Source organism: Festucalex cinctus, chromosome 10, assembly GCF_051991245.1.
Source record: "Festucalex cinctus isolate MCC-2025b chromosome 10, RoL_Fcin_1.0, whole genome shotgun sequence".
Taxonomy (NCBI): Eukaryota; Metazoa; Chordata; class Actinopteri; order Syngnathiformes; family Syngnathidae; genus Festucalex; species Festucalex cinctus.
In genome coordinates this window covers 7,478,793-7,492,240 of record NC_135420.1, presented here as the reverse complement: position 1 = coordinate 7,492,240, position 13,448 = coordinate 7,478,793, and the positions used below count along the sequence as shown (strand labels likewise).

Below are 13,448 nucleotides of genomic sequence, written 5' to 3'. Positions count from 1 at the left end.
GAGTCTGACACTATCTGGTCGACTGAGAAAACAAAATTCTCTAAATAAATATTTCCAGACTTTTAATGCCAAAACGTTTTTATACTTGTGTCCCATATTAAATTGCATGATTTGCAACATATTTTCTCAAGATGCTAATACAGTCTTTGAATACACCGTGTATTGTTTAATATGCCTTTCTATGAAATGCATTACAAATAGGCTACAGTACCTGCACTGTCTTAAGGAAATGATCCTACTGCACATTGGTTATTTTTAGGGAGTGTGCGGTTGTGCTTATCTCCAAGGACATCTAATTTTATATGGCTAAACGTCTCTCATAATGAAAGAGCAACTCTCGAATATACTTATTGAGTTAAAATTTTAGTCCATAATAACAAAGACAATGAGGAGATAAATTCACTAATTTTATGTCAGTCCAATACAAATTTAATTTGAACAACACAATTTAAACTTTTATGGTAAAAATCAAACGGTGCCAACTTCTACAACTTTATTCAATAATAAAACAAAATCAGCAGTGAACAAAACAGCTAAACTTTATGGATTTGTGTTCAAACTTCATAACATTACACACTGAACTGACAAAGTAACTGCATAATTTAGCCATGCAAACTAGACATACATAGTTTAAAAAAAAAAAAAATCATACCCATCATTTAGAAATGTATAAATTCTGCATCAATCTCATCCCAACTTTTGGTTTTGCCATGGCTTTATTGAACCCACTGATGGGGGAATGATGTTGGTCCAATGAAAGACACTTTGCACAACAGTAAAAACAAAAGTACTTTTTGTAAAAGAATACTGAAAGACAAAAGCGTTCTTTATATTTTGGATGGGCAAGTACCGATACCAGGCATCAGTGCAGATACAGCCTTATTTTAAGGTATCGGTACTCGCGACGGTGGCCAGCCTGTATTGATTGTCAACGATTTGCAGTGTTATGATCATGAACTAGATAATGCCATGCAATTTTAAGAGAGAATTGTATTGGGATACATAAGACTTTCTTTCAAATTATCTGTCATTGTTTTTTTGTTTTGTTTTTTGTTTTGTTTTTTGTTTTGTTTTGTTTTTTTTGGGGGGGGGGGGGGTTGATTTTATGTATCGAAGGTACTAGTGGTATCAGTATTGGTGACTACTCAAGAGTTGAGTACTCATACAGGTATCGGTCTGGAAAAAAAAAAAAAAGTGGTATCGAACATCCTTACTTAAAGACACAAAAATGTTGGATAAAATTTCCATTTATTTGTCATCATATTATTTACTTACACAAATGCACCCAACTTTTTTTTTTTTTTTCCATTCGGACAATTCACATCATCATACTCTGCTCAAATTAATATAAGTTAAGATTATGGTGATGGTGTTTAAACGAATTCTGACTCTGGCCCATTGCAGCTGCCAGTCCACATAATAAACGGAAGTAACAGTGTGATAAACATACAGTTGCAGGTGAAGAAAACACCACGAAAACATAAATACTTCTATACGTGGACGAACCAATAGTTCTCTGAGAGTATAACTTACTGTTGTACAGTAATGTGAAAAATAAAAATAGGTTATAAATAATAAACATACAGTATGGTGGCAAAATATACACAGGAAATGCAAAAACCTACTGATGACGTACTCTTTGTTGCAGCACCAATGATAGGCTTCCCCTGAAGAACCTACCACATATAAGCAGAGCTACAATAATATGTAGCGCTCTAAATAACAGTTCATAAATTAAAAGCGACCAACTCAACTTAAGTACTTTTACAACATAATACACCTTGATGTAACCGGTACATACATGAAAGACTAACCAGAAAGCAACCAGTCGAGAAAGCAAGGTAGAGGTAGAGCACCATCTGTCAAGATGAGCAGGTCCAACTGTGAAGGACCAACAATAAAATACAGTCAAACCTCGGTTTTCAAACATAATCCTTTCCAGAAGGCTGTTCTAAAAGCGATTTGTTCGAAATCCAAAACAATTTTTCCCATTGTAATTAATGAAAATAATTTTAATCCGTTCCAAGTCTAAAAAAACTTTTTCCAAGTTTTTTTTTTTTTTTACACCATAAACTGCACTGTATACTGTTTACCATAAATAGACACTGTTTTACTTAGATATCCTATCTAAAATGATGAAAAAAATCAAAAACAAAATGCAAACATTTCTTTTTTGAATTCAATAGTTCTGCGCATTATTTTTCTCTTTTCTTCACCAGCTTTTCGACTTGCACTTGCTTTCTTTGGACCCATGATTAGGGGCTAATACATGATGTAAAACTAAAAAAAAGATTTGCGTAAATAACAATGAACAGGTCTGCTCCAAACGAAACTTTGAACACGGAGGAAGCATCCTGGGCATTCCAGTTAGCTCGGCACCCGAGTGAGTCGCGTTCAGGTACGCTCAGCTTTTTCTCCCAAGTGAGTCGCATTCAGGTCCGCTCGGCTTTTTTCAGTTTGGTCGAGAGCCAATTTTTTTTGGACGAGTTCGAAAACCAAGGTTTGACTGTATGATAACAATGGCCATATAGCCTTGGAAGGGAAATCATTTCATAACATCCACATGCTATTGCACTCATATACATTTATAGTTATACAGTGCTCCTATTAAGAGGCCTTGCACACTTCTTTGATGGGCCTCTAAATAGGATGGTATGGGCGTGTTTGGGGTGAGGGGAGGTGTTTGACTTAGTGTATCCTTATATACAGCCAACCTGAGCACCATTTGATTAACATTAAAAACAAAAAAAACAAAAAACAAAAAAAAACATATTTTACACAATTGTTCGATAAATACAGCTATTCTTTCCTGTTGGCATGGGTGGTCCCTTCAAATTAAGTGGGCCAACTACTTCTTTTTGGTGTAAAGCATTTGGTAGACAATAGGGGTGTGAATTGCCTAGTACCTGACGATTCGATTCGTATCACGATTCACAGGTCACAATTCGATTCGATACCGATTAATCCCGATGCGAATTTATAAGTCGATTGTTGCGATTTTTTTTCATTCAAATTTAGAAAATACTAATCAGTAAGCTTGTAGAGTATAAGATTTATATGAAAATGTATTATTTATTTATCTGAAATTTCAGTCTTATAGAGGTTGTAATCTGTTTCATGTTTGAACAGCATTAAAATAAAATATTAAGGCTTAATGTTCCGTTCATATAACATTCTTCCATGCTCAAGGTGTGAATCCTAACCCGAAGTCAGACGTTTTGTTGAATATTTTTCCATTAAAAATGGAAGTTTAAAAATCGATTCACACACACACAAAAAAAAAACAAAAAAAAAAAGGCAATGATGATAAGACGTTGAATCGGTAAGGCTACCGAATGAACAATTCTGAGCTCTTAAAAAAACAAAAAACAAAAAAAAAACATTTTTTTTTTTTAATCGATTCGAGAATCGCGTGATGTATTTTCGCCTTATATCGCCGAATCGATTTTTTTTAACAACCAGCCAATCAAGGAGTATCATTTGAATCGGACAGAGGATGACGATGTTTGCGTCAAAGGAAGCAGACAGGACCAACTTCAATCTGTTGCTGAATATTGGGATATGCTGTGGGAATTTCCTCAATATCTACAATAGGTAGTTGGTGACTCTCCTGAGTATGGAAGAAGAAATGTGACTGATGCCAGCTGCCATCTTGGATCTGAAACAAAATGGACGAAGGAGGGAAGAGAAAATAATGAATGGAGTCATGTTTAAAATACAGCAGAGCAGCCAGCTATGAACTAGGGTTGGGTTTTAAAAAATTGAATAAGCAATATCGAATCGATTTTATTTCTGAGCATGCGATCAATTCATAAAATCTCTTTTCCCCATAAATTCACAAGAAAATAGAATTATTGTACTGTACAAATTAATTTAAAAGTATTTTGTTACATTTATGAAAAGCCTTGACTTATTGCACTTTATTACAATTCATAATCTTTTAAACTTATATTTACAATTGGTGAATTAGAATAATGAAAACATTTTCATCTCATCCATACTGATGTCAATGTTTATGTAACACTTAAATGATTACAAAATCTGTTACTTTCATTAATAAACTAAATCACTTAACCAGTTACTGCCTCTAAATTTAATTTATTTACTTCAATCTCCAGTGTAATAACCTTATTTATTGATTGAATTTTAATTTTATTTTCATTATTATTATTATTATTATTATTAATTCAATCTCTGGTGTAATAACCTTATTTATTGATAGAATTTTTATTTTATTATCATTATTATTATTAATTCAATCTCTGGTGTAATAACCTTATTTATTGATTGAATTTTTATTTTTTATTTTATTTTTATTATTATTAATTCAATCTCTGGTGTAATAACATTTATTGAATGAATTTTTATTTTATTATTATTATTATTATTAATTCAATCTCTGGTGTAATGACCTTATTTATTGATTGAATTTTTATTTTATTATTATTGTTGTTGTTGTTGTTGTTAATAATAATAATAATAATAATAATATTATTATTATTATTAATTCAATCTTTGGTGTAATAACCTTATTTATTGATTGATTGGATATGTAAATTTCCCAGAGGGAGCCATCCCAAAGGGATCAATAAAGTCAAGTCTAAGTCTAAAAAAATAATTCAGAATGTAATGTTTGTGGAGTTTTTTTTTGTTTGTTTTTTTAATCATATCCTTGATATTTAAGGTGTGACTCATTAGTGTTGGTGTATTTAGTTTGTTGTGTTTGTTGAGTCTGTGTGAGAGCATTATCCGGGCTACTTTTGGAAGTCTTGTGTTTTGTTCCCGTCAAACTCTTGTCTACATAAGTCACCTTCGACTCAGTTTAGTCAACCTCATCTTCGTCTATCCTTGTCGCCGCCCACATCACCATCAAGTCAACCTCGTCTTCGTCACGTCATCTTTGTCACCATCCAGTCGCCCACGTCATTATCAAGTCGTTCTCGTCGCTGTAAGTTGCCCACTTTCTGCTAAGTTGCTTCGTTCTGTGTAGTCGTCCACGTTCTGTTCTCTTGTTCAGTCCAGTCATGGTGACCAGCCCATTCTCGTACTAACAATTGGGGTTCAACTGAACTGAGTGCCAGCCAATTTCAGGGCATATACAGTTATAGACAAACAAATATTCACATTCAAAGCTATGGACAATTTTGAGTATTCAGTAAACCACATACAAATACAAAATACATGCTTTTAAATGTGGAAGGAATCCGCAGTTCCCAGCAGAGAAACCCACGCAAGCACGGACAGAACATGGAAATTCTTCTCAGGAAGGCCAGAGCCTCAAGACTCAAAACCTCAGAACTGAAAGGCAGATATGCTACTACTGGTCCTGGCTATGATTTATATAATGGGCCAGTCATAATGAATTTCAAAATCGTTTACTTCCAAAATACTCTATGTATCAACATAAAAGCAAACTACAGGACAGAGGCAGTCCTACCTTGCACTCATCTTTTAGCACATATGGTTCAAGTAGTGTGTCGGTCTCAAATATTTGATTGTTCCAGCCTCGAAACCGGAGATTGCTGCTCTCTTTTGGGCTGGGGCCAGGAGAGCTGAAGGCGTCTGCGGTGCTGTTGGAATGATCCGTTAGGCAATGGAGTGCGATGCTATGGCTGGCCTCTGTACTCAGTAAATGGAGAAACTTCATTTGGACTTTCCCTCCACCAAACACCATCTGCAGGGATAAAGCACAGACAGAGGTGCCATCAATCTGTCTTCAGAACTACATTCCGGTGAAAGTGGCTCTTTGAGAATGACCTCTGCGTGAAAGCTACATTGAGAAAGTGCATAGAAACAGAACCTTAAATAATATTTCTTTATAGCTTTCTTACACCTTTCCTTGAGGTTTTACAATAACACTTGGATAAGTGTATCATTTTTCATGTTTCCCGGTGGTGGTGGTGGGCGTACAAAAAAAACAATGTGACTACACTCATGTACCTCATTTATTGTTATTCATTATCCCATAATTTCAAGATACTCGCTTAACGACACGGTTGCAAAATGTTACTCAGAGGTGCAGTCAATACATGCATGATGTTGATGATGCCATATTGAAGAAGGGTAAGTTGAGCAGCGCTAAGCATTTCTTTACTAAATACACTAAAAAGTCTCATAGGGGTCTGTAGACTGGCTCTATGTTAGTAGACAATATACATGTGATTGACATAAAAACTGGAGCAACTTGATTTTCATGCCGCGCCAAGTCTAGTTTACTGTGTTTGGGAATTTGGCAGCCGGCACTGCGTGATGCTGAGTGTTCCGGCGTCCTCACCACACCTGACAATTTGGTGATCGAAAGTAGAGTAGACTTTAGATCAGCTCGGAGCAGGTCTAAATTGTGGCGCAGGTGGTGTAACACGATTTTGGATCAATTTGAATGAGGTGCACTCAGACAGATTCTGCACTCCGCTAAAACTGTATTTGTGGTGGATGCAGGGCCACTGCTCCCTGTATGCAGAGTACAGTCATCCTTGAAAACGTTCGATTTCATCTGATTCCGTCATGTTACTTTGTAATTCCATATACCTTGAGCCCATTGAAAAGAGACACAATGCTGCCATCTGCTGGCCATCGTTAGTGGCTGTTTTTGATTCCACAACCCACTGACAAGGCAGCATTGCACTTAGATGTTGCACTTCCCATTGATAAAAAAAACAAACAAACATAGATGACGTCATTGAACATTTATTGCGGCATACGTCGTGCTTTTACTAAACGTTATTAAACGTTTTTGGCGTTCAAAGAGTTAAAAGCAGCCCACTAGCCGCGGCACATCTGTGTGTGAGTGTGTGTGCGTTCTCGTGCATGGGGTTGATTGGCACACACAGACGACTGATGAATGTGGAATTTAGAAATATTAATCAATTAAATGATGAATCATTCCACCACCAACCTAGAGGTTTGACACATGCATACATTTCATCGTTACCTTATTAGCGGTCAGTGGATGTAAGCAAGTTTGCCCCCCTGCAGTGAAGTTGCAAAAGACCTGGAACGCATCGGAAGTGCAGCCAAGGTTTGGATCAATCCAGAACCACCCTTGAAAACCGCAGAGAGAGGGAGAGAGAGAATGAAACGTGAGCCTGAAGTTTAAGTCAAATGTTAAAAACAAACGGTCAATCTGCTCTCACCATCTTTCAGCTTGTGATGACAGTCCAGCAGGTCCTTACAAACACGAGTGGGGTTCTCTCTGGTGCCCACAGGTTTTTTGATGCTCTCAATAATGCTGCTCAGGTCATGCAAAGTCTTAAAAATGTCCGTATTCTGGTCTGGCAGGCTCACCTCGGCGTTTTGAAAACTCTGGTCATAAATGACAAGAATGTTAAGAAAAACAATCCGTAATATAATTTGGACATCCACTGTCACTCTGCATTAAACTTTTATTGGATGAATGAAATACTTCATTCACCTCTTTCCCCAGGGCATCTTTGGAGTCAGACATGCTGAAGAATTCGGAGTCATCATATAGTAGTTGCCTCTGTGGAGTCAAGATAATTTCATTTTTTTATTCAATGAAAATCTATACATATTGTACAGATTATGGGAAATGAAGACAATATAGATACACTTTACTAGGATATAAAGTACCTTTAGAATAATATACAAAAAAAAATGCAGGAAAATCATCTATACAAGACCACACAAGATGATGTACTCAGTCAGTGCCACAGAAGCTATCAAATTACGGCTGAAAATAAAATAACCATGTCTTACAAACATTTACTGCCCTACTGTATATTCAGTTACTGTGAATATGTGTGTAAAGTGACATTCTGTTATTGCTATTTTTATTTGTTCAAAATTTTATTTTAATGTTATCTAGTACTATATAATGCTCAGAAATGTTTTTGTTTTTGCTTCCGGTGTCTAGTGAAGAGTATGTTCTTATATTACTTACTGTCGGACCTGGAGCACCAGGGGGGCCCTATGGGAGAGACAAACATGAACAAATGAGCTACAAATGTGGATTGAAGCAACACTAGAAGAAGACCAGCAAACAACTTGACACTTTCTATGGATTGGTGACCATCAATAGAAATTACTTATGTTCAGTTTGATACAAATTTGTTGGTGTTTGAGTACCAACCACGGAGGTATGTATGAAATATGTTCAATGGGGCGACACAGTAGTCTTTTCTTCTTGTAAGAGATCCAACATGATCAACTCATTTTTTTCTATTGTTGGTCTTGTCTTCACTAACACTTCTTTGTTAAATTTTTGGGGTTATCTGATGTCAGGCTGGTATATTTACTCTAATCATAAAGCAGTCCTTGCCATCAAGTCAATATGTAACACAAGATCACAGTTTTCCAGGTTAAAGGTAGAGTTTGCAGTGATGAAAAAAAGTCTTATTGTATATATTAAAATTTATCCATATGATCTGACAGTAATATATATATATATATATATATATCCATCCATCCATCCATTTTCTTGACCGCTTATTCCTCACAAGGGTCGCAGGGGCTGCTGCCGCCTATCTCAGCTGGCTCTGGGCAGTAGGCGGGGGACACCCTGGACTGGTTCCCAACCAATCGCAGATATATATATATATATATATATATATATATATATATATATATATATATATATATATATATATATGTATATATATATATATTATTATTATTATTTTTTTTTTTTTTTTATGGAAAACTGGCCCTAATTTGTTCATTATTATTGCTTTACATAGCTTTGCATGGCTTGAATAAAATTAGCGAATCGGAGACTGTAGAGGGAAAAAAAGGCGTGAAAGAAAAAAAGAGTTTCAGCATTTAACTCCACTTTCAAAACTTAAAAAGAATGAATTGGAAGTCGCTGGAGGCGGGTTAGAGGCGGATAACATTCATTACATATGTCATCAAATCATCAAGTTTGGCTAGGGAGTAATTAAAAGGCCAGCAAAGACAAATTAAAACGCTGATTTATCAGTTTTTTTTTTAGATATTGATATTTTTTTTGTTTTCGAAAATAGAACGGCCTTGGAAACCGAATTTTTTTTTCCATACAAGAGTTTCAATTTTTCCTTACTTTTCCTGCCCTAGAGATTAATTCAATCAAATTGCATACTTTCACCAAAAGGTTTCAATCACACAAACTGACAATTCATTTAACATATGAGACTAAGCCAACTTACTCTGGGTCCTGGACTTCCATGTGGTCCTTGTGGCCCCTAAAAACATAGCGCATTGCTGTGAAAATGTTACAAAATTGTGGTAAAAGAAAAAAAAAAGGAAAATTACCACTCCACAAATTAAATACAAGTTTGTGTTTTACAAGTGTAAAGTCAAAATGCATTTTCAAAGTGTAATTCTCGGTCGTCCAGGTTGAACGCAACACTATTTCACAAAGAGTGTGAAAAAAAAAAATAGGAAAGGGGTTTCCTGTCATCGTGAATGATTCAATAGTAGTGGGTCCACAAGACGAGTTGACAAAAATAACCCGGTGTGTAAGATGTGCCGAAAAGTGTTCGAAGTTCAGAGCAGTTCAATGACAAATCTGTGCCATATACGACAAAGTCAGAAAACGTGAGCAAGGCATCACAAACGCCATCCACATGTCTTTCTGCGAAGTTCAAGCCAAATCTATATGCTAGTATGTGCTGTAGTGACAAACATACGAATATTTAATAAGGTTTACATTTTGATGTTACCTTAATTTAATGATATTTGTTCATTTTTAAAAAGCTCAAACTAGGCTATATTCATACTGCAGGTCAATTCAGATTCTCCCCCATGTGTCATGTATCTGATATTCTTATGCAATGTGAACTGTACCATTCTGATTTTCTCTCTTTTTTTTTTTCTAAATCCGATTTGATTGTTGGGATCTTAAGAACGGACATTCCATCCAGGACAATGACATCCAAATTCTGGATAGGGAGAACTGCTGGTTTGAAAGACGAAATGGAATCTATTTCTTTTTGTTTTTACAACCATTTCAATAAATGTGTGTTCCACAACACTGAACTGCAGTACCGCTGTACCAGTACAGTATATGGTCAGGATGAGTGGCACTGTAACATTACCAACGGAAGTCATCAAAAACAGAGAACTTGTAAACAAAGTGGCAGCAATGGTAGGGAATGAAAAGCCACAGTCAACTACAGGATAATGTTGATGAGAGTCATGTCAGAAAATATTTGTGGACATAATGAACACATTTTAGGGACACTGCCCAAGACAGCTGAGAGACAAGGATTTCCATCATGATGCTGATGTCAGAACAAAAGCCACCTCACTGCTTAGGTAAAGAACATTTGAGGAAAATCCAACATGTATGAATTGATATGCAGGAGACTCCCCACTTAAGAATTTAACTCTTTGACTGCCAAAAACGTTTAATGACGTATGCTAAAATCCTAATGAATGCCGCCGTAAACGTTAATTGACATTTACTAAGGTCCCCCCCCCCCAAAAGGGCAGTGCCACGTCTTGTGCAGCACTGCCTGCTCAATGGGTTGTGGAATCAAAACCCCCCACGAACTATGGCCAGCAGATGGCAGCATTGTATCTTTTTTCAATGGGCTCACATTATATGAAATTACATTGAAACATGACTGATATGATGAAATTGAATGTTTTCAATGATGATGTGACTGATCAAAGCCTTTGTCACATTAAATGTAATTCACAGAGCATCAATAAACCAAAATAATTGTCTAAGTCACTGTTGTTCAAAAAATGTATCTTTTCAATGTCACACAAATGACCTATTTTCAAATGATGATTACTAAAGAACGGAATAAGGTAGAAACATACTTTTTTTTATGTTTATGTAGTCATTGCGCACAATATTTTGTTTGCCTTGAAAGATGAATGAAAATGCTCGAAATCGGCTGGCACTGTTGGGGTTGTTTTTCGGATAATATTTGGCAGTCAAAGAGTTAAAACTGAAAAGGCAGCCATCTTTTTAATGTTACTGCACACTGTCCTTTTAATAAACTAAACTCAAAGTTGAAAAATTTTCAGTAAACAAGAACAAATCCAGTTGCCTCAATTCAACCTTTTGATCATCCTTGTGATCTAAGGAGTGTAAATTGAAATGTTTATGAGTAACCAATTTCAAACCCTCAGGCTCAGAGAAATATGACTCCATAGTATGTTGTTATGGGACACACTGTGTATTCTGACAGAACAACACTGGGGAAGTCATCTTTGTATTATTACTATGCCCTGCGCTAAAGTGACTATGCAGACACACTGTGTTTTTTTTCATGCTAACAATTTAACAAAGCATTGCAACAGTGCTTGCACAAAGTTATCTGCGAATACAACAAGGCCACACAGCGAGCTGCTTTGGAAATCAGCTTCTTTCACGATAACACATAAAATAAATTTAGCTACCACTGTAGTCCATCCTACAGTACAATCATGCATCATTAAACACGGTCTTCATCATCCAAAGTTCAATTTACAGGCACAGGCTGCTTTGAGGTTGCACCGTGAATGGAGCCAGGAGTGATTTTGCAATGACAAATCAAGCCTGATGCCTCAGTGGAGCGTAATCATGATATAATCGCACATGGTATCGGTTATAATCAAACGTGTAAATTTTGGACTTTTGATTACAGGTTGGAATCGGATCTTACCATTTCACCGCTGCTTCCTCTTGGCCCTCGTGGCCCCTGTAAAAATGGAAAATAAACACTTACGACAAAAACAATTAACATTGCGTTTCACTCGTACGTAATTTCAACATCAAATCCATCTGCAAGCCAGAACATAATAAACGTGTTTTATTGAAATAATAAAAACCTACAGGTTTTCCCATTGGGCCCATCTTTCCTTCAGGCCCCACCGGTCCAGCGAATCCCTGAAACAAGTTGTGTTAAGCGTGGCTCATCTCTTTGTATGTAATGAACGCTACAGAGATCGGCAAATGAATTTTCCCAGTACTCATGCTTACATCATAGTTTTTTTCAATACAGGGTCTATGAACAGTACACTACATGCAGCTGCCCTTGTTGTAACTGAATATTGTCTGAATTTATTTGTACAAAACTTACCAGAGTACCCATGGGGCCCTTGGGACCAAGGAGACCTTTCAATCCCACGTCACCATTTGGACCCTAAGGCAAAAGACAATATTACATTTCATGTATATGACTGTAGAGATAATAATTTTGTAGTCGGAACAAGTTTATTAACATATTTTGTACTTTTGTACTTTCATGATTCCGCAGATTCCTCTTTTGACACTAACCTTTGGACCTGGAAAGCCCTGCAAACCACGCATCCCTGGACGACCTAGTTCCCCCTAAAAAAATAAGATTCCTCAATGAGGTGTTCCACATTTTCAAAAAAGAAGCGCACATATTCCTATGTGCAAATTACAGTTCATATGTCCTGATTTGATTTGATTTTTTACAAGGCCACCGCCAACCCAGAAAGCAAAAAGTATGCCGTCCTTTAAACAACCCCTCTTCATTACAAAATAAGTAGGGCACATGCAGAATGGTTCATGTCTGTATCAAGTAGTCGTCCCAGCCAACATTCATGTACACGCGAACGCGCACACGCATACACACTCATATAGGGGTTGAGTGTCTGCACCCAACTCTGTCTGAGGACTGTCTGTTGGCCAGGGTGGCAGCCACAATGTTTATACAGCCAGTCATCCACATCCTCTAGACAGATCCGTTTTCGAGCCAACAACTTTGGCCAAGCAAGTCTATTCACTAAATGGTGTAAAAGGATCTGACCCAAGGGCTGAAGTCTGCTCTCTGTTACATGAACATCAATGGAGAAAACCAGGGAAGGGAGAGGAGAGCAAAGGATTGAATGTTGTTTTTCTTGAGAAGTTACATAAGTAAAGTGGAACACCTTTTTTTTTTCTTTTTTTTTTCAGCTCTCTGGAGTGTGAGGATCTTACATAACTTGACCTTACCAAGAGAAATGTTTCCATCTGAGGTCTTCGCAAGATAATTATTTGACTCCATTTAGGATGTTTCCAGTCTCCAACGCGTTTCTTGCCACACTACTATTTGAACCCACAAAAGCTATATTTAGAGAACACTTGAATACTAATAAATAAATAAATAAATAAATACATACATATCGTAATAGCCGGATTATAAGCCGCGACTTTTTTTACACGCTTTGAACCCTGCGGCTTATACAATGATGCGGCTAATATATGTATTTTTTCTGACGGCAGCCAGGGGTGCTCGAGCAGAAAAAGTAAGCGTGAGACACGTGGAACATATGTGTCGAGAAAGACACAAGTTTATTGTAACTTTGCGCTTTGTGCATGGATAAAATGAGCATGAACAGACCCTCATCATGGAAAATACAAGAAGTCACAGTGACTTTTAGCAGTATGTAGGGGTGGGTGAAATGGCCTAAAAATTATATCACGATATTTCAAAGAAATTTGTGGCGACGATATTTTTGACGATATTGGTAATAATTACTGAACAATAGATTTGTGATTGACATTTCAG

At 36.6% G+C, this 13,448-nt stretch overlaps 1 protein-coding gene across 3 annotated transcripts in view; it reads right to left on the bottom strand.

The window, feature by feature from the left end:
* Positions 1–1,087: 1,087 nt before the first annotated feature.
* col24a1 (collagen type XXIV alpha 1) overlaps positions 1,088–13,448 on the bottom strand; it is a 144,052-nt gene continuing 131,691 nt past the window's right edge. For all 3 annotated transcript variants that reach the window (XM_077533926.1, XM_077533928.1, XM_077533929.1), the window contains 11 exons: positions 12,209–12,262; positions 12,012–12,074; positions 11,765–11,818; positions 11,595–11,630; positions 9,141–9,176; positions 7,901–7,927; positions 7,412–7,480; positions 7,134–7,302; positions 6,932–7,041; positions 5,438–5,674; positions 1,088–3,658 (listed from right to left, as the gene is read on the bottom strand). In XM_077533926.1, the coding sequence (XP_077390052.1) occupies positions 3,512–3,658; positions 5,438–5,674; positions 6,932–7,041; positions 7,134–7,302; positions 7,412–7,480; positions 7,901–7,927; positions 9,141–9,176; positions 11,595–11,630; positions 11,765–11,818; positions 12,012–12,074; positions 12,209–12,262 (1,002 nt within the window). In that variant the 3' untranslated portion in view covers positions 1,088–3,511. The remainder of the gene's footprint in view (positions 3,659–5,437; positions 5,675–6,931; positions 7,042–7,133; positions 7,303–7,411; positions 7,481–7,900; positions 7,928–9,140; positions 9,177–11,594; positions 11,631–11,764; positions 11,819–12,011; positions 12,075–12,208; positions 12,263–13,448) is intronic.